The sequence below is a fragment of the Orcinus orca genome, chromosome 16 (genome assembly GCF_937001465.1).
Source record: "Orcinus orca chromosome 16, mOrcOrc1.1, whole genome shotgun sequence".
Taxonomy (NCBI): domain Eukaryota; kingdom Metazoa; phylum Chordata; class Mammalia; order Artiodactyla; family Delphinidae; genus Orcinus; species Orcinus orca.
In genome coordinates, this window is record NC_064574.1 from 70,871,588 (window position 1) to 70,891,369 (window position 19,782).

At 48.5% G+C, this 19,782-nt stretch overlaps 1 protein-coding gene across 2 annotated transcripts in view; it reads right to left on the minus strand.

Annotated features, from left to right (window-relative positions):
• The window catches only part of GSG1L (GSG1 like), a 220,367-nt gene that overhangs the window by 25,754 nt on the left and 174,831 nt on the right, over nucleotides 1-19,782 (minus strand). The window contains exons 4-5 of one of the 2 annotated variants that reach the window (XM_004268603.4): nucleotides 15,253-15,364; nucleotides 384-551 (exon numbers count right to left, since the gene is read on the minus strand). In XM_004268603.4, coding sequence (XP_004268651.2) covers nucleotides 384-551; nucleotides 15,253-15,364 — 280 coding nt within the window. The remainder of the gene's footprint in view (nucleotides 1-383; nucleotides 552-15,252; nucleotides 15,365-19,782) is intronic. The other variant, XM_033426055.2, reaches the window with a different exon arrangement.

Consider the following 19,782-nt stretch of genomic DNA (forward strand, 5'->3'; position numbering starts at 1 on the left):
GCTGAGTCTTCTTTTCACTCAGTGCTGTGACACAGCCCAAGAAGGAAACCTTGGTTCTGCCTCTCTGTGACCCTATCTTGGTTCTAAGAAGCATGGGGCCCAAGGGCAAACACTCAAACTTGATTCCCTTCTTGGTTTCTCGGGCTCTGTTCACATAAGCCCAAGGCAACCTCATGCCCCATAAAACATTAAAATGTCCCAGAAATTCCAACATAGTGGGGTCCAAACGCTGCCTCACCCAGCCTGCCCCTTCCAACCCGCAACCCCCCAGAACACTTCCGTCAGATCACTCTAGTTTTCGACTGGCGCCCTGTGGCCACTGAGGCCGGGCCTCGGGCTTCTGATTCCCAGTGGTGGCCAGAGGTGACCCCGTGTGCACTGACCTCTCCCGGAAGTACTTGATGGCCTCAGGGTCTATGAAGGTCGGCTCCTCCCGGTAGCCCTGCTCAAAGACCTTGCGCTTGTGCCGGAACTCAATGACCGTCTTGGTGTAGGAGTTGAGCGTGGTGACAGAGGCTGCCATGCAGCAGGTAAAGGAGCCCCACGCCAGGCTGCCAAGAGACGAGGAGAGAGGTGCCACGGTGAGGGTGGGCAGGGGACAGAAAACCACACCCACCAGACATCCGGACCTGAGCATGTGCTGCTGCAGAGAAGAGTAAGACTTGATCCCGGCCCCACCCGTGGTCTGGCCTGGGAGACAGCATTATCTGTACACTGTGATGCAGACACCACAGAGGTCATCACTGGGAGGTAAGAAGAGAGCGAGTCATTCCATCCACAGGTCGGCATCAGGGAAAGTGACCAAAATACAACAACGCCTGCAGTCGGTCTTGGAGGATGAGTGAGAGTTTACTAGGGGGAACAGCATTCCTGGAGGAGGGAAGAGCATGTGTAAAGGCATGGAGACAGGAGGCAGTAGGAAGCACGCCACAAACCGTAGGAGGTTTGAGGTGCCGAGTGAGGGGGTGTGAGGAGGTTAGTTGGAGTTGATGATGGAAAAGTAGAGGGGGGTCAGATGCCCTAGTAGCTGATTTTCCATGGAGTTAAATCACCCTTGTTCCCGAGTGACCTTGGCAAAGGTGTTTCGCCTGTCTGCCTCATAGAGTACCACGTCACAGGCCTGTTGCAAAGATTAAAGGAAAACGACCCATTAAAAATATCTTAGAACAGCGCCTGGAAATAGTAGGCACTCAAGAAAGGTTTGCCCTCGTTACTGCCATCACTATTATCAACATCCTTTCTACCCACTTTTTTTTTTTTTTTTAAATTGGGATAGAGTTGCTTTACCGTGTTGTGTTAGTTTCTGCTGCACAGCGAAGTGAAATCAGCCATATGTATACATAGATCCCCTCTTTTCTGTATTTCCTTCCCATTTAGGTCCCCACAGAGCACTGAGTAGAGTTCCCTGGGCTACACAGCAGGTTCTCATTAGTTATCTATTTTATACATATTAATGTATATATGTCAGTCCCAATCTCCCCATTTAGCTGACTTGGTTTCCAAGCTCTTTCTCTGTTAGATTAAGGCTCTCTGCTCACACTTCCTCCGGGCACAGCTGGGGACTCCTGGCTGCGCTCACCTGATGTGGATGTCAACCAGAGCTGGAGAATCTGTCCTGTCCACATCTGGAGAGGAGGGAAGGGGAATGTGGAGCTAGGAGAGTCAGCTGGCCAGGCTGCTGGTCTTCTCTGCTCCAGCGCCCACTCTAGAAATGGCCTCCTGCCTGCTTCCTCTGATCAAGACCGTGCAGTAACGTGTAGAACCAGAAGTGGGGTACCCGCCTTGCTCCAGTTGCACCCGGTCCGGTTCCCAGGTACCTGTTGCCCAGTCTCTGTCTTGATCACTGGTTTCCTACACATCAAGGGCTCAGTTTTGTTGCTGCCAACGCTGCACTGTCTCAGGGCCTCCAGCCTCCCCTTCCACCAGCCACCCATTGGGTCTCTCAACATCACCACCCCTGCATTACTCAAGGTCAGTGCAGCCCACCTCCCATACCCACTGCTCTTCTCTGTGTCAGCCTCAGAAGGAAAGCAAGGGGAAATCTGAGGATTCCACCTTTCTCCCAGGGATCCCCATTCATCATCTCTCCCTTATTGCAAAACCCTTTAGGAGGGGGCTTCCCTGGTGGCGCAGTGGTTGAGAGTCCGCCTGCCGATGCAGGGGACACGGGTTCGTGCCCCGGTCTGGGAAGATCCCACATGCTGCGGAGCGGCTGGGCCCGTGGGCCACGGCTGCTGAGCCTGCGCGTCCGGAGCCTGTACTCCGCAACGGGAGAGGCCACAACAGTGAGAGGCTCACGTACCGAAAAAAAAAAAAAAAAAAAAACCTTTAGGAGATTCCCCTGTTTTTTCATAAGAAACTAATTTAGGTCCTCTAGAAACTCTGAGTATCTATAATAGACAGCTGCAGGGTGTCAGTCTGGCCCCTCTAAGAACTGCCCTGTCCATCAAAGGGCGTAGTAGGTGACCCCACCCTACTGTTCACAGATGATTGGAGGAGGGCCGAATATCTGTCCCAAGCTGGTCCAGTCAGATACATTGTTCTCTCTTCTGAACAATGAAACTGAAGAGTCTAGCTCAATCTGGGATGTCTGAACTAGAGTGATGGAAATTCAGAACATGAGGACAGAGAATGAAGAAGCAGGCTTTTTCTGGAATTCCATGAGTACATGTCTGTTGGTTTGGCCTGACCAGCACCCATTCTGTAAAGGGACCACTACTCCCCTCCCTCTTGGGCCGTGTGGTTCCTGTGGGGTTGGCCTCACCCTCAAACTTTAGGGGTGTGCACATGACCTAGGCCTGGCCAAGGAGAGTGTCACTTCCATCTGGCCACAGTAATTGGTTCAGGGATGGACATGTGACACCCTGATTAGGCTATCGAGACTCATTCCCAGGACTTTTGCTGAAGCTATTGGGAAACAGGGCTCATCTTTTTTCTGGGGTGCCAAGCTGGTGGGATTTGAGCCAGGAGCTGCTGGAGCCCATTTGGTCACACCCCCCCACCCACCCCGAGAACGAAGCTGACTCAAAAGGAAGCAGAGCCACAAAAAGGAGCTAGATCCCTGAGTTGAAGCCATTACTCCTGGACTTTCAATTATAGGAGCCCAAATGCCTTTTTCGGATTTTTTTCCCCCCTCAAGCCAGTTTGAATTGGGTTTCTTTCATTGGCAACAAAAGTTCTTATACAATTACTTTCTATAAATTCCCTTCTTTTGCATAAGTTCCTTTTGAAGTGATTTTCTAGTCTTTACAACCAGGGATCTTTACTCTGAACAGTAACTCTCAACTCTGATGACTCAAGCAAGATGGCGCATCACATTCTACCACATACCCCTGTTTAATTTCACCACAGTCCTCATAACACCCTGCACTTCTCTTGTGTCTTTTTTTTTCTTCTTTTTTCTTCTTGTGCCTTTTTATCTATCATTTTTTTATTCTTTGTTTTTATTATTATTTTTTGCGGTACGCAGGCCTCTCACCGTTGTGGCCTCTCCCGCTGCGGAGCACAGGCTCCAGACGCGCAGGCTCCGGACGCGCAGGCTGAGCGGCCATGGCTCACGGGCCCAGCCGCTCCGCGGCATGTGGGATCTTCCCAGACCGGGGCACGAACCCGTGTCCCCTGCATCGGCAGGCAGACTCTCAACCACTGCGCCACCAGGGAAGCCCCTATTCTTTGTTTTTAAATTAAACATTTTATTTTGAGATCATTACAGATTCACATGCAGTTGTAGGAGGGGATTCAGAGAGATCCCTGTGTACTCTATACCCAGTTTCCCCCAATGGTAACATCTTGAAAATATAGTAACAACCGGGATATTGACACTGATACAGTCAGGATACAAAACATTTCCATCCATCACCACAGTGATCCCTCCTGTTGCCATTTTATAGGCATACCCACATGGCTCTCAACCTCCGGCAACCACTCATCAGTCCTTCGTTCCTATAATCTCGTTATGTCAAGAATGCTGCATTAACGGGGTCACCCAGTACGTATGTTTGGGGTTGCCTTTTTTCGCTCAGCATAGTCCTCTGGAGATTCATCCAAGTTGTGTGTATCAAGCATTTGTTCCTTTATATCACTGAATCGGATTCCTAGAGCAACGTATGAGCTGCTCCACACTCTCACCAGCTTTTGGCACTGTCACTATTTATTAATTTTAGCTATTCTGAGAGACATGTAGAAATATCTCATTGTGGCTTTCATTTGCATTTCCCTAATGGCTAATGGTGTTGAACACCTTTTCATTTGCTTATTTGCCATCTGTGTATCCTCTTTGGTAAAACGGCTGTTCACGTTTTTTGCCTTGCTTTCTTTTTATAAATTTATTTATTTATTTTTGGTTGCGTTGGGTCTTAGGTGCTGTGCACAGGCTTTCTCCAGTTGCAGCAAGCGGAGGCTACTGTTCCTTGCAGTGCGTGGGCTTCTTATTGTGGTGGATTCTCTTGTTGCGGAGCATGGGCTCTAGATGCGTGGGCTTTTAGTAGTTGTGGCTTGCGGGCTCTAGAGCGCAGGCTCAGTTGTGGCGCGCGGGCCTAGCCGCTCTGCGGCATGTGGGATCCTCCCGGACCAGGACTCAAACCCACGTCCTCGGCATTGGCAGGCGGACTCCCAACCACTGCGCCACCAGGGAAGTCCTGCCCACTTTCTAATTGGATTGTTTTGCTATTGTTATTATTTACTGTTGAGTTTTGAGAGTTTTTATATATCCTAGATATTAGTTCTTTGTCAAATATGTGGTTTCCAATAGCTTCTATCAGTCTGTAGCTTATCTTTTCAACCTCTTAACAAGGTTTTTCGCACAGCAGAAGTGTTTAATTTTTTTAAAATTAATTAATTTAATTTTTGGCTGCACTGTGTCTTCGTTGCTGCGCATGGGCTTTCTCTAGTTGCGGTGAGCGGGGGCTACTCTTCGTTGCAATGCGTGGACTTCTCATCGCGGTGGCTTCTCTTGTTTTGGAGCACGGGCGCCACAGCGCACCGGCTTCTGCAGTTGCAGCACACGGGCTCAGTAGTTGTGGCTTGCGGGCTCTAGAGCGCAGGCTCAGTCGTTGTGGCGCACGGGCTTAGTTGCTCCGCGGCATGTGGGATCTTCCTGGACCAGGGCTCGAACCCATGTCCCTGCATTGGCAGGAGGATTCTTAACCACTGCGCCACCAGGGAAGTCCCAAAAGTGTTTAATTTTGAGGAAATCCATTTTATCAATTTTTCCTTTGACGCTTTTGATGTCAAGTCTAAGAACTCTTTGCCAGGTCTAAATCCCAAAGATTTTCTCCTAATTTTTTTCTAAAAATGTTATAGTTTTACATTTTATATCGAGGACAATGATCCATTTAGAGTTACTTTTTATATAAAGTAAGGAGTTTAGATCAAGATTGGGTTGTGTGTGTTCATCTGTTTGTCACCATTTGTTGAAAAAGTTATTCCCTGTTCCACTGAATGGATTTACACCTTTGTCAAAAATCAGTTGGGCATATTTGTGTGGGTGTATTTCTGGGTTCTTTGTTCTGTTCCATTGATCTGTAGGCCTATCCTTCCACCAACACTACACAGTCTGGATTACTGTAGCTATATAGTAAGTCTTGAAACTGGGTAGCCTGATCCGTCCTGCCTTATTCTTCTTTCTCAAAATTGTTTTAGCTATTCTCGTTCCTTTACCTTTCCTAATAAGTTTTAGAATAATCTGGTCCAAACTTACAAGAAATGTTGCTGAGATTTTAATGGGAATTGCATTAAACCTCTATACCAACTTGAGGAGAATCAACATCTTTACCGTGAACATGGTGTATCTCTCCATTTATTGAGATATTCTTTTATTTCTTTCATTAGCATTTTATGGTTTTCAACAAGCAAGTCAAGTAGCTGTTTTGTTAGATTTATGACTATTTCACTTTTTGAAGTGTACATGGTATTGTATTATTTAGTTTTGTTGCCCAACTGTTTTTTCTAGCTTATAGAAATATAATTGATTTTTTTGTATTTTTATCTTGTATCCTGACACCATAATGAACTCATTTATTAGGTCTAGGCATTTTGGACGGGGGTAGATTTCTTAAGATTTTTCTACAGAGACAATCATGTCATCTGCAAATAGGTGTAGCTTATTTCTTCCTTTCCAATCTCTATGCCTTTTATTTACTTTTCATGCCTTACTGCACTAGCAAGAACTTCCAGCACTATGTTGAGTAAGAGTGGTGTCCCCAGTCTTAGGGAGAAAGCATTCAATCTTTCACCATTAAGTATAATGTTAGCTGTGGGTGTTTGTAGATGCTCTTTGCCAAGTTGAGGAAGTTTCTCTCTATTCCTAGCTTTCTGCAAGTTTTTTTAAAAAATCACAAATGGATGTTGAATTTTATCAAACTTTTTTCTGCGTTGATTGATATGATTATGTGGTTTTCACTTTACGTCCCTTAATCTTCTGCCATCAATAATACAATTGCCTTAAATATTTCCTGAGTAATTTAGAACCACATCAGACCACATTATAATTTTTGCTTCAATCATCATGCATGATTCAGAAAATTCAAGAGAAAAAGTAAAAATGTTCTTTCTTCATTCCTAACATTCCAAGATGCCTTCTTTAATTTTTTTTTTTTTTCCTGTTTAGAGAACTCCTTTGGCCATTCTTTTAGGATAGGTCTGCTGACAACAAATTTTCTTAGTTTTCCGTCATCTGAGAATGTCTTGATCCCCCCTTTCCTTTCCTAAAGGATATTTTTGCTAGAAATGGAATTCTGAATTCTTTTCTTTCAGGAGTTGAAATGTCATGTCACTTTCTTCTAGCCCCATGGTTTCTGATGCAAAATCCCCTGTTTAAATTTGTTTTCCCTACAGTTAAGGTATTGTTTCTCTCTTGCTGCTTTCAATTTTTTTTTCTTTTTTTTTTTTTTGCTGTACATGGACCTCTCACTGTTGTGGCCTCTCCCGTTGCGGAGTACAGGCTCCAGACGCGCAGGATCAGTGGCCATGGCTCACGGGCCCAGCCGATCCGCGGCATGTGGGATCTTCCCTGACCGGGGCACGAACCCATGTCCCCTGCATCGGCAGGCGGACTCTCAACCACTGCACCACCAGGGAAGCCCAATTTTTTTTTTTTCTTTGACTTCAGGTTTTTTAAAAACACAGATGTATCATAGTGTGGATTTCTTTGGGTTTATCCTGTTTGGGTATCCACTCAGCTTGACTCTGTAGGTTTATGTCTTTTACAAAATTGGGGAGTTTTTCAGCCATTATTTCTCTGAGTATTTTTTCAGCACCCTCTTTCCTCTCCCCTTCTGGCACTCCAACGTTAGATCTTTTGTTATAGTCCCAGAGGTCCTTGAGGCTCTGTTCATTTTTTTAAAGTCTATTTTCTCTCTATTGTTCAGATCAGGTAACTTCTATCTTCAAGTTCACTGATTCTTTCCTCTGTCCTCTCCATTCTGCTGTTGATCCCACTCACTGAAGTTTTTATCTCAGTTATTGTATTTTTCAGTTCTAAAATTTCCGCTTGTTTCTTTTTCATATTTTCTAGTTCTTTCCCGAGACTTATTTCTTTCCTGAGACTTTCTATTTTTTCATTTGTTTCAAGGGTGTTTGTAATTGCTTGTTGAAGCATCTTCATGATTGCTTTAGAATCTTTCTCAGATGATTCTAACATCTCTGTTATCTCAGTATTGGGATCTCGTCTTTTTACTTTCAAGTTGAGATCTTCCCAGGTCTTGATATGGTGAATGATTTTTACTTGCAAACTTGACATTTGGGGTATTTTTTAAATGAGACTCTGGATCTTGTTTAAACCTTCTGCTTTAGCTGACTTCCTCTGACACTGTTCTGACACAGGAAGGGGGAACACTGCCTTGTTAATGCCAGGTAGGAGTAGAAGTCTAGGTTTCCCACTGGGCCACCACTGACATTCAAGATGGAAAGGTTCCTGGTTACTGCTGGGCAGGGGTGGGATTTCTGACCCCCTTAGGCCTTTGCAGATACCACTCTGGTTGGGAGGGGCAGAAGTGCCTCATTACTCCTCCCCAATTTGCCTCCACTGACACCACAGGGAGGGGGATGTCTTCATCACCACTGGGCAGTGGTGAAAATCCTGACTCTCCACTGCTTCTCCTCTGACACCACTCCAGCAGGGATAGGGAGGGTTCTTACTTGTTACTGCCTACTGGGGATGGGAGTCCAGGCTCTCCAGGTGACCTCCACTGACACTCAGGGGTGGGTAGGGCATATTACCGTCAAGCAGGGCAAAAGTCACAGCTCCCTACTCTGGTACCAGCTCAGCAGGACGTGGGCGTGCAGCTGAGTGCCTCATTATAGCCTGATGCCATGAGATCTAAGCTTGGCATGAGTGGGGTAGAGTCTCAGGGTGGTTCTGCTGTTGTTGTTTGGGGTTTTTTTGTTTGTTTGGTTGGTTTTTTCCTGTGATGGGTGACTGAGTAGAGCAGTTATTGCTAAAAGTTTTCTGTCTTGGTAGGCTGGCCCTTTTCTGGTTCTTTGACTAGAAAGCAGACTTTTAGAGGCATTTTTATGGGGCGGGGCACGGGGGGGTCAGTGCCTTTTGGCATTTCTGAGTTGCTGATTTCTTCAGCTCCACATCTGGGATGTAGGAGACAAAAAGTACTCACCAGTGTGTTATCCCTTGGGTCCTTAGCCAGGCTACTGTCTTCCCTCCACCTGTCAGAGGCTTATTATGTTTGTTTTATATATAATGTCCGGGATTTCAGTTGTACTTAGCAGGAAGGTAGGGAGAAGTGTGTCTGCTCCATTTTCCCAGAAGTGCAAGTCCTTATTATTTGTTTTCGGATTGTCTTCCCCCACACTCCAGAATGTCAGCTTTATGAAAACAGGAGCTTTATTTCATTCACTGCTATTTCCTTAGCACCTGAAACAGTGCCTGGCACATAGCAGGTGCTCAATAAATATTTGTAGAATGAATAAATACAGATAAAATAAAAACAGAAAAAAACCTGTTCTGGTTTTGATGTGGGTGAGGAGTTCAGGGGTGCATCTGTGAGTCTTCAACTTCCCTGCTCCCCAAAACCCCCGGCCCTCAGGCCCCCATGCAGGGCACAGATTGAAAACTTCGCGTCTGGGACGCCTGCTGGTGTTTGCAGCTTACATGGCTGGACTGGTACAGTGAGGCACGTGGGTGGTTGGCCTGGTTTTTGGAGACAAGGACAGAGTGGACACTGTGACACGGATGGGGGAGGGGAAGGGGAGTGGCTGTCAACTAACTCTCTGTCTTCTGGGAGCTATAGGGGTGGGTCGGGGGATGCTAGGGGACCAGATTCAGAGATGCATGGATGCCACCTTGAAATCCACCCCAGGCCCTGCTCGGTGGAAAGATTGTACCTGGTCACTGAGGGAGGCAGCCCCCGTCCACCTGCAGGCCAGATGGGCATAGGGTCACTGTGTGGGGCAGGGCATGGTGCAGATGCTCCTAAGGTAGGCCATCCTCAGTGCCTGTGAACTGAAGGAGCCAGGAGATGATGATGGCAGGTTCTGGGGGCCCAGCTGGTCCATCCATGGCAGCAGGGCACCCTTGGGCACCACAGTGCTCTCTCCCTGCCCTGGTCTTAGAGAAAAGGAGGCCAGTGCCACCTGCCTAGGAAGGGGGATGAGTAAGAGCAAGAGATTCCTGCGGACCACACAGCCTCTCGGTAACACCAGCAAACACCCTGTCCAGTGGTTCTTTGCAGCCAAGGCTCTTCCAGAACCCGCCTCCTCCCGCTGCAAGGGATCAACTTGCTGAAATGCCAGCTCGGCCCTGCAGAGAGGGCAGGGCAGCCTGGGATCCCCAGAGAGGGAAAGGGCTAGCCTGCTGTTTCCACAGGGTCATGTAGACTGAAGAGGAGGGGAGGGGAAGAAAGGAGGACAGTGGTGAGGCCACCACATGACACACAGATGGGCCCCAGAAGCAAACAGAGAGGGACCACCCTCCTGGGACCTGGCCTAACTTGCTACTCTCGCTGCGTGACCTGGGACAAACTACTTAACCTCTCTGGGCATCCAGCTTTTATAAGCTACAACTCCATGATGTTCTACTACCCTCATTCTGTCATGTGAATGCTCAGGATTGGGGTTTCACCGTGTGTGCTAGGGTAGGAGGGCCCCTTTATCCACCCCTCTCCATTTTGATCAAATGCAAAGCGGAAGTAGAAAGTGACTAGCTTTCCATTCTCCCACCATCACCAGGAAAACTGACATGTTGACATTCCAACCGGGGTCACAAACTCCAATTCCTGCAAGGTCAGACAAATGACTAAGTGAGGAAATTGTAAGGCAAGGGAAGGCAATAGGGAGCAGTGGGGACTTGGGTAAAGTAGAGAGCAGGTGCCTCATCTAAAGGGGGCAGCCTCTACTCAGCTGAAGCTGACTGCTGCCATGTGGCAATGCAGGCTAGACACAGACATATCTTCCAATAGTCAAGAGAAGCCAGAAACCTGGATTTTTACGTAAAGTTTTTACGAATTTGAATGACAGAAATAAATGCAAATAAAAAAAAAATAAACCACTGTGGCAGGTCAAACAAAACATCTACAGGCTGGGTTCAGCCCTGGTCTTCGTGCAGTTTGGAGCCTCTGAAGCTAATTGTGTGACTCGGGCCTTTGCCCTTTCTGAGCCTGTGTCCTCATCCCTCAAGTAGACATGGCAATCCCTCCAAGTGGGAGTCAATGGCAGGACCGGAAAGCTCAGGGCTTGTATAGTGCCTCCTGCTGTGCCTGGTACAAAGTTAGGTGCTGACCAACCTTGGTCTCATCCACCCCTTCCCCACACCAAGCATCTGCTGTGTCCCCGCGCCCCCCATCTGCCAGGGTCTTGCCTTGGCACTGTCATAGGTGGACCTGGAGAGAGTCAAGACAAAGAGCTGAAATAAAGGAGCAGACAGGAGAGCTGGAGGGACCGGGGTGCAGGGCAGGGATGGGGTTCCGCAGCTTAGTGGGGGCCCACGGAGGGGAGTCTGGGTGTGAGGGGAGGGTGTGGCCAGGGCTGGATCTCAAGGAAACACTAAAGTCCTGAAAACAAGCGTGAGTAGCAAGTCGGGGCAGACTGGGAAGAACGGAGCACAAGGGGCTGCCTGCAAGCTCACCGATGTCATCCTCTTGGACATTTGGGTCACGTGTCTCTCAAAAAGTGACAATGGCATTACCAAAGGCCCAATGTCATTATCACCATTTATAATCACTGCCACTTACACTTACTGTGTATACACACCTTAAGAGCTGGGTGTCCCATGGCCCTCACAATAATAACTCCATTAGACTTGCATTACCGTGATCCCTACTCTAGAGATGAAGAAGCTGAGACTCGGAGAGGATGGGTCGCTTGCGTTTAATAGCAAAACGCATCGAGCACATTCTCTGTGCTAAGTGCCTCATGTGCGTTATTTCACACAGTCTCCAAAGATGCCCCCACCCCTGAGACACACCTCCTGGGGTTCATGCTTTGTGCAGCACGTCCTCCTCGACCCTGGCCCCGTTACTTGCTCTTGACCATCAGAACGCAGCAGACGCGACACTGAGTGTCTTCTGAGGCAGGGTCATAAAATAAACTTGCAGCTTCCACTTGGATCTCTTGGGACACTCTCCAGGGACCCAACCACCGTGCCTGAGAAGCCAATCTCGCTGACAGCCGAGCTCCCAGTGCCAGCCAGCGCCGACTGCCAGCATTGCAAGGGGCCACCCTGGATGCCTAGCCCAGCGGGGCCCCAGAGGACTGGCCCCAGACAGCATCTGACTGAAACATCGTGGAACAGCCCGAAGCAGGACACCCAGCTGAGTTGGGTCAACCCACTGAACCATAAGAGATAATCACACATTTTTTATTTTAAGCCACTGAGTTTTCTGAGGACGTTTGATAAATCAACAGAGAACTAGAGCACCACTCACAAGAGCCCCATGACGTGGAAACTCAGGCTGTCCCCATTTTATAGCTGAGGATACTGAGGCGCAGGGAGGGTGAGTGACTTGGCCAGGCCCACCGCTGGTGAAGGTCAGGGTCAGGATCTGCTCCCAAGCTGCCTGATTCCCGAGGCCGCCCCTCAACCACGCCTTTATGCTGCTCACGGTGGCCGGCAGTGCCCGTCAGGGCGAGGTTTGAACCCAGGCTGGTGGACCCCTAACCATGGAACCTTCGCCTTCCCGTGCACGTGTGGCTCTCGAAAGCTTGTCCCCAACATCCGTTGAGCTCCTCAGAAGCCCCAACCGACAAGCCCCTGCAGCCCGTTCTTCCTCTCCTGCTGGGCCAGGAGACAGAGGCTGGTGCTATCTTGCCGTGGAGCTGGCCTCCTCCCTGGTGGGGGGCTGGGGGCAGAATTTTGACAAATGGCCGCACACATATTAAACAAGAGAGATGACACTGCACAGCCCTGGCAAGGCCCCCAGATGCGAGGGATGAAAAATGGGGCTGATCTATCTTGCGGGCCTCAGTGACAAGGAGAAATGGATCAGACCTAACAGGGGCTGCACACTGGGCACTGGCCTTAAATAAGTCAAATGAGAATTGGGTGCCCCTTGAGAGGCTGGCCTGGGGGGAGCTGAGGAGCAGGGCAGGAGGCCTGGCTTTCAGGGGAAGAAAGGTTCCCGTGGGAGACCAGCAGCCTGGGCTCCAGGCCAGGCGGAGAGCCAGGGGCTGCTGGAAAGAGAGGCACGTCGGGGGAGGGGGTCCAGAATCCTGAGCAAGTGACCCAACCTTTCTGAGCCTCAGTGTCTACATATGCAACAGGGGGGTATCGTGCGCGTTAAATTTCATGTCAATAACGACAATATTAGAAGAACTAGTGTTCCCTGAGCATTTACATGTGCCATGTGCTATTAGCCCATCCCCTCTGAGAGGCAGAATATAGAGGTTGAGAGCGTGGGCTCCAGAGCCAGACTGCCTGGGTTCAAATCCCAGCTCCGCTGCTCACAAGCTGGATGACCCTGGACAGGTTACTTAAGTTCTCTGTGCCTCAGTTTCCCCTCCATGAACCACCTACCTCATAGTGCTGTGGTGAGGTTTCCCCACGACTGTTCTACTTAAGGGGATCAGGGTCTGTGTTGATGGGTCAAGGTCCCTTTAGGGCACATGCCTTTAGCTTTAAGGGGGCGGAGCCAAGCAGAGAGTGGGAAGGGGCAGAAAAACAGCAGGAGTCCCCACTGGTCACAATCAAAGCCTTTCTTGCTGCATTCTGACCACCTTCCCCCCAAGACGCCCTCTCACGGGCAAGTCTTTGCACCTGCCATTCCCCTGTCCAACATGCTATCTTATTCCCTCCTCCACCAGCTTGCCTGACCAAATTCTCCCCCGAGGACCCTCCCCAGGGGAAGCTGGGTCAGTGACCCTTTCTCTGTGCTTCCGTGGCTGTCTGTGACTCCCCCCACCCCGAGCCAACCACCCACATCATAGCATGGGTTCAGAGTACTGCTTGTCCATTGTCTTAATCCCCTGTTACCACACTGTCTCAGCCACTGCTGTACCCCCAGCACCAGCTGCCCCCAAATAAGTGCTCACTCGGTTAATATGTGTTAAATGACTGAGTGGATAAATGCCCCTAGGCACCAGAACCGGACCTGGATGCCCTGCGTAACAGACAACTGTGGTCACTGTCTTTGCCAGTGCACATTCCTCCTTTTGAGAACACCTCGCTCCGCCCTTACCCCACCCCCAGTTATCCATTAGAGGACCTCTCCTCCATCTTCCTGTCCAAGAGTTTGGATGGGGCAACCCCACCCTCTGCACCACATGACTTAGGCCAGACAGTTAGAGCAGCTGAGTCTCCTCGGGGTCTAAATCATTGGTTGCAGTATGGTCACATGACTTAAGCTAACTCAGTGAAAGGCATAAACAAGATTTTGTCTGGCGACATTGGAAAGAGGCCCCAACTCTCTGCTGGTATTGCTACATTTGTAACATGTAAGCCTAGAACTGGGCTTGGTGACCACATGTGCTACCACCTGGGGAAAAGCTGCTTATGAATAAAGCCGCCACAAAGAGAATGGAGTCAGAAGTGGGGAGAGAATGACTGAGTTCCTGATCCATCACCTGACCACCTGGATCCAGCTGTGCCTGAAGCAGACATTGTGGTAGCTCACCCAGCATCCATTCCACCCACTTACCATGTGAGAGTTTTGGACTCATTCCTCGTTCCAGAGGAATGGTCCAGCTGAGCCAATGTGCTCATGACACTCCCCCAGCCATGGTGACAATTTAGAAGAGAGAAAATGACTTCAGTTGGGCTTATCAGAGGGAAGCTTGCGACTTTAGTGAATGTTAGAGAAAGAGCTCTTTCCCCCCCTGTAATGTGGAGGAAGAAGCACCAGCTTCAAAGAAGCCTTCTCACCACTAGGAGGGAAGCCCACCCAGGGACAGAGGTAACATGGGGAGTGGGCAACGTTCAGGTGACCACAGAGGAAGAAAACTCAGCCCTGATGACATCCGAAACTCTGGATCAAACGTTCCCTGAAGTCCATGCCAAGCTGCACTTTCCATTTACAGGAACCAAGGTATTTCCTCATTGATTGGACTGAGCTGGGTGGGTTTTTCTGTTACAATCCATGCCCCCACCCCCAGCTGAGCCAACTGGGCTTTTCAGTTCCATGAACTAATACACACCTCCTGTTTACTTAAGCTTGGGACTCTATCACTCACAAGCCAAAGAATCTTGACGGATTCTGCCTTTCTCTTGCACACCGTGCTCTGAGGTGCTGGCCCCTACAGTCAGAACCCTTCACTAGGCTCTCAACAGCTTCCATCCCACCTTGCAGAGCAGCCTCTAAGGCAGAGGCTGGCCAACTTTATCTGTAAAGGGCCAGATGGTAAATATTTTAGGCTTAGTGGGCCATTCAGTCTCTGTCACAACCGCTCAGCTCTGCCATTGTAGCGTGAAAGCAGCTGTAGACAATATGTAAACAATAAGCTTGGCTATATCCCGAGAAAACTTTATGGACACTGAAATCTGAATTTCCCGAGAAAACTTTATGGACACTGAAATCTGAATTTCCCATAATTTTCGCATGTCCCCAAATATTTTTCTTCTTTCGATTCATCTGTTCAAGCCTTTAAAAATGTAAAAACCATCCTTAGGTTGAGGGCTACATAAAAACAGGTGATGGGCTGGATGTGGCCCAGGGGCCATAGTTTGTCAACCTCAGCTCTAGGATCTCAAAGCATCTTTGGACTCCGGGCTTCCCCCCCGACGCCCCACCTTCCTGTTTCCCAATTGGGTTGAGCTACTGAAGTTCCAGCATGCCTCGGGGCTCTGGTGTCTGAAAGTCAAAAGCCACTTACCAGAAGGACCACCCGTAGTCCCAGGAATGGGGCCTCCAGTCTTCAGGGCCGAGGCTCACGGTGACCTGGAACACCTGCGTGTACATCATGTGGGCTACCATTCCCAGGAGGCCTGTGAGGGGGGAGCAGGACAAGGTGTCAGGAAGCAAGGTGGGGCTTTGTCTGCCCACCAGGGGCCTGTTAGTGCTGGGGAGAGCATGGACCCCCAGGGAAGGACAGGCAGCAGGACTGGAACACGGAAGACCAGAGGGCGGTGGTTCTCTAAGCCTGCCAAGGAGTTTGAGTTGAGCCCGAGGGCAAAGGGAGACCCTGGAGAAATGTAAACAAGGGAGACACAGAGTCAGATCTGCTTCTGGATGGGGCAAAGTTTTTCTGTCAGGGGCCAGATAAGTAAACATTTTAGGCTTTCTGGGTTTCAACTCTCCTGTGGCAGCACAAAGGAGCCACAGACAGTACATGAAGGGATGAGCATGGCTGTGTACCAATCAAACTTTATTTACAAAAGCAGGCCTTGGGCTGGATTTAGCCTGTGGGCCAGAGTTTGCTGATACCTGTGTTAGAAGGTCATTTGGGAGAAGCTGCTTAGAGAATGTTGATCAAACCGCAGGTCTTGACTCACTAGACTAGTGGATTGTGAAGTCAACTTCATGGATTGCAACCAGCATTTAAAACAAACAAATACGGGCTTCCCTGGTGGCGCAGTGGTTAAGAATCTGCCTGCCAATGCAGGGGACACCGGTTTGAGCCCTGGTCCGGGAAGATCCCATATGCCGTGCTCCACGTGCCTAGAGCCTGTGCTCTGCAACAAGAGAAGCCACCGCAATGAGAAGCCCGCAACTAGAGAAACCTGTGCGCAGCAGCGAAGACCCAACACAGCCAAAAATTAATTAATTAATTAATTTTAAAAAATTTAAAAAAATAAACAAACAAGAGTGGAATGGAACAGATATCTGATACCATCAAATGTAGCAGAAGTAAATATTGTTTTGTGAAACTTTTCTATACATGTTCTATACATGTGTGTGTCCACACGTGCACGCACGTGCGTGTGTATAGTGATTGTACTATGAAATGTTTTTCCATGCTCATGTCAAAAATCTTGAAACCCACTGGCTGGGAGAACTCTGATTCCAAGGGATCTGAGTGGGAATCCTTTTCCACCACGTTTCCACTGTGTGGCCCTGGGCGAGGCACCTCACTCTTCTGAGCTTCAGGTCTTTCAACCCTAAGATGAGGATTATGACAAGTAAGGTGAAAAGTGGCTGAAATGAAGCAAGGCAGCATCCATGTCTGCTCCCTAGCAGGCATGCAATCGTTACAGTTACCAGGATTATTATGAACCTGGGGACATTGCTCGTGTGGACTATGGCATCTGGAGCCTTTGTGGGCTAACTGGCGTGGACCTAATTTTCAGATGGAGTGATACGGTATTGATGAGGAGGGAAGAGATAGACGACAAGAGGAAGGAAGGAAACCAACAATGAATGTGCACCTACTGTGTGCCAGGCACTCTGTCAGACTCGTTCACCTCCATTACAGTATTATCTTTTAATCTTTATGACAACCCTCTGAAGTAAGTATGATGATGTGGGCCATGTACCACTGTTCAGGCTGCCCACTGCACATCTCCATACGGCTCCATTCACATCACAGTCTATGTGCACATCACTCCCTGGAGTTGAAGCAGAACCACACCTCCAAGGCTGTATATAGTAGTCCTGAATATGATTATTCCCATTTTACAGGTGAGAAAACAGAAGTTCAGAGTGGCCAAGTCTGTCCCAGGTCACAAAGGGAGTAGATGGCTTAGTTGTGACGGGGGCCCAGATCCAAATGCCCTTAAAGCCAGGGCTCTTCCCACGCTGCCTAGAATGCGTCTGTCCTCCCCTTGTTGCCCCAGTCACCCTTTCCCCTATGGAGACGAGAGAAGAGATGGAGATAAGGAGAGAAGGGGTAGAGATAAGGAAAGACAGAAGTAAAGAGGCAGTGAGGTACCGAGTCCTGAAACCCAGCCTTGCGGGCAGGTGTGAGGGCAAAGGGGGACACCCTGAGTTGTCATGGTGTGAAGGTAAATGTTTAACACCAGGTTCCCCAAAGAGGGAGAGAGAGAGAGAAAAAAAGCTATGATTTGTAGCGTTTGCCAATTTCCATGGTGTGAATAATCCCACCATGGCCAATTTCAAGCTACCCGTGTAATGTCACTGAAAGCGGAGTAGACAAGAGGTGTGCACAGTCGGGTCTCGGGAGCTGAGCCAGCAGGATGCAGCACACCTGTCTCCTTGCAGCCACCTGACCCCAGGCCCCACGGAGACAGAGGACTCAGAGCTGGTTGCCTGTATCTCTGGGCCGGGGCCAGCCCCTCAGGGACCTCTGGCCTCAGATGACAGCTGCTCTCCAGGGCTGGCGGGGAGCACCTGAGTCAGGAAATCCAGGGAGAGGGTGACTGTGACAGGTGCTGAGGCCCCCAGAGATCCCCTAAAGGCTCAGCCTTCCCCAGCTGTCTCTGCCAGGCTTAGACCCCATCCTCAGTCATACCCCGGCAGGTATGCTAGAAGCCTCTAGGGTCCCCTCTGCCTTGTCTAAGTTTGTTAGAAGGAGACAAGGGCTGAGCCACGTGGGTATCTTATTTATCTTTACTTGACACAATTCCTGGTCAACTTCCAAGAGGTACATAACAGACGTACCTTATTCTTTGGAACTGATGCATAAGATTCCCTGATAATGACACACCATGTTTTATTTATCCAATCAGTTGATGGTATTTAAGTCATTTCCAGCTTTTTGCTCTCTAAGCAATGCTGCAATGAACACGTTTCTACAAGTCTCTCTGTGCGGACAAGCAAGTATGTCTCCAGCGTGAACAAGAGGAATTGCCAGGTCGTAAAGCGTGTGCACTTTAAATTTTAATCAGCGTCAGTGACCTGCTCTCCTGAGCAGAGGTACCGTGTCGTACTTCCGCCAGCTTCGTGAGAGTCCTCACCCAAATCCTCACCGATACTTGATGTTATAAAACATGAACAATTTTGCCCATTGCATGGTAAAAAATGACACCTCAACATTGTTTTAAGTTTTATAATTTCCCTCATTACTAGTGAGCTTGGGCATTTTTCATGTTATTTATTAACCATTGTTATTTCTTCTTCTATGACTGTGCTTGTCTGTATCCTTTGTCAATTTCCTTTTATTAAAAATCTTTCTCCTTATCAACTGACAGAAATTCTTTATGTATTCTGGATACTAAACCTGTCTATTGTATAGACTCCAAATAGCTTACTGCTTGTCTTTCCCCCCTGTACAGCACAGGGGAAAAAGCACTTTTTTTTTCACTAATAGATTTTATTTTATTTTTTATTTTATTTATTTATTTGGCTTCATCAGGCCTTCCTTGTGGCATGAGGGCTCTTCATTGTGCCATGCGAGCTCTGTAGTTGTGGCACGCGGGCTCAGTAGCTGTGGCACACGGGCTTAGTTGCCCCGTGACATGTGGGATCTTAGTTCCCTGACCAGGGATCGAACCCAGTCCCCTGCATTGAAAGGTGGATTCTTAACCGCTGGGCCAACAAGGAAGTCCCAGATTTTATTTTTTAGAGCAGTTTTAGGTTTACAGAAAATTAAGCGGAAAATACAGAGAGTTCCAGAGTTCCTAAATGCCCCCTCTCTCTGCCTTCACAGTTTCTCCCGTGATTAACATCTTTCAACAGTGTATATTTGTTACAGTTGATGAGCCAATAGTGATATATTATTACTAATGAAATCCACAGTTTACATTAGGGTTCACTCTGTGTTGTACAGTCTATGGATTTTGACAAACGCATAGCGACATGTATCCATCATTACTGTGTCCAGTAGTTACGGCCCTAAAACCCCCTGTGCTCCACTCGTTCATCCCTCCCTCCCCACTCCTTCTGAACTCCTGGTAACCACAGATTTCTTACTGTCTCCATAGCTGGGGTGCTTTCAGAATGTCATGTAGTTGGAATCACACAGTACGTAGTCTTTTCAGATTGGCTTCTCTCACTTAGCAATATGGATTTAAGGGTTCTCCCCTATCTTTTCATGGCTTGTTTGTTCTTTACCTTTTTTTTTTTTTTGCGGTACACGGGCCTCTCACTGCTGTGCCCTCTCCCGTCACGGAGCACAGGCTCCAGACGTGCAGGCCCAGCGGCCATGACTCACGGGCCCAGCCGCTCCGCGGCATGTGGGATCTTCCCGGACTGGGGCACGAACACGTGTCCCCTGCAACGGCAGGCGGACTCTCAACCACTGCGCCACCAGGGAAGCCCTGTTCTTTTCCTTTTATTGCTGAATAACATTCCATCATATGGATGCATCACTTATTGAAGGACATCTTGGTTGCTTCCAAGTTTTAGCAATTATGAACAAAACTGCTTTTGTCATACATTTTGATATTTAATACAAATTTAGCAGTCTTTTGCTTTTTTTTTTATTTTAGTCTTTTGCTTTTTGCTTCCTGTGTCTACTTTAAGAAAACCAACACCATCAACACATTATCCTATATTTTTTCTAACA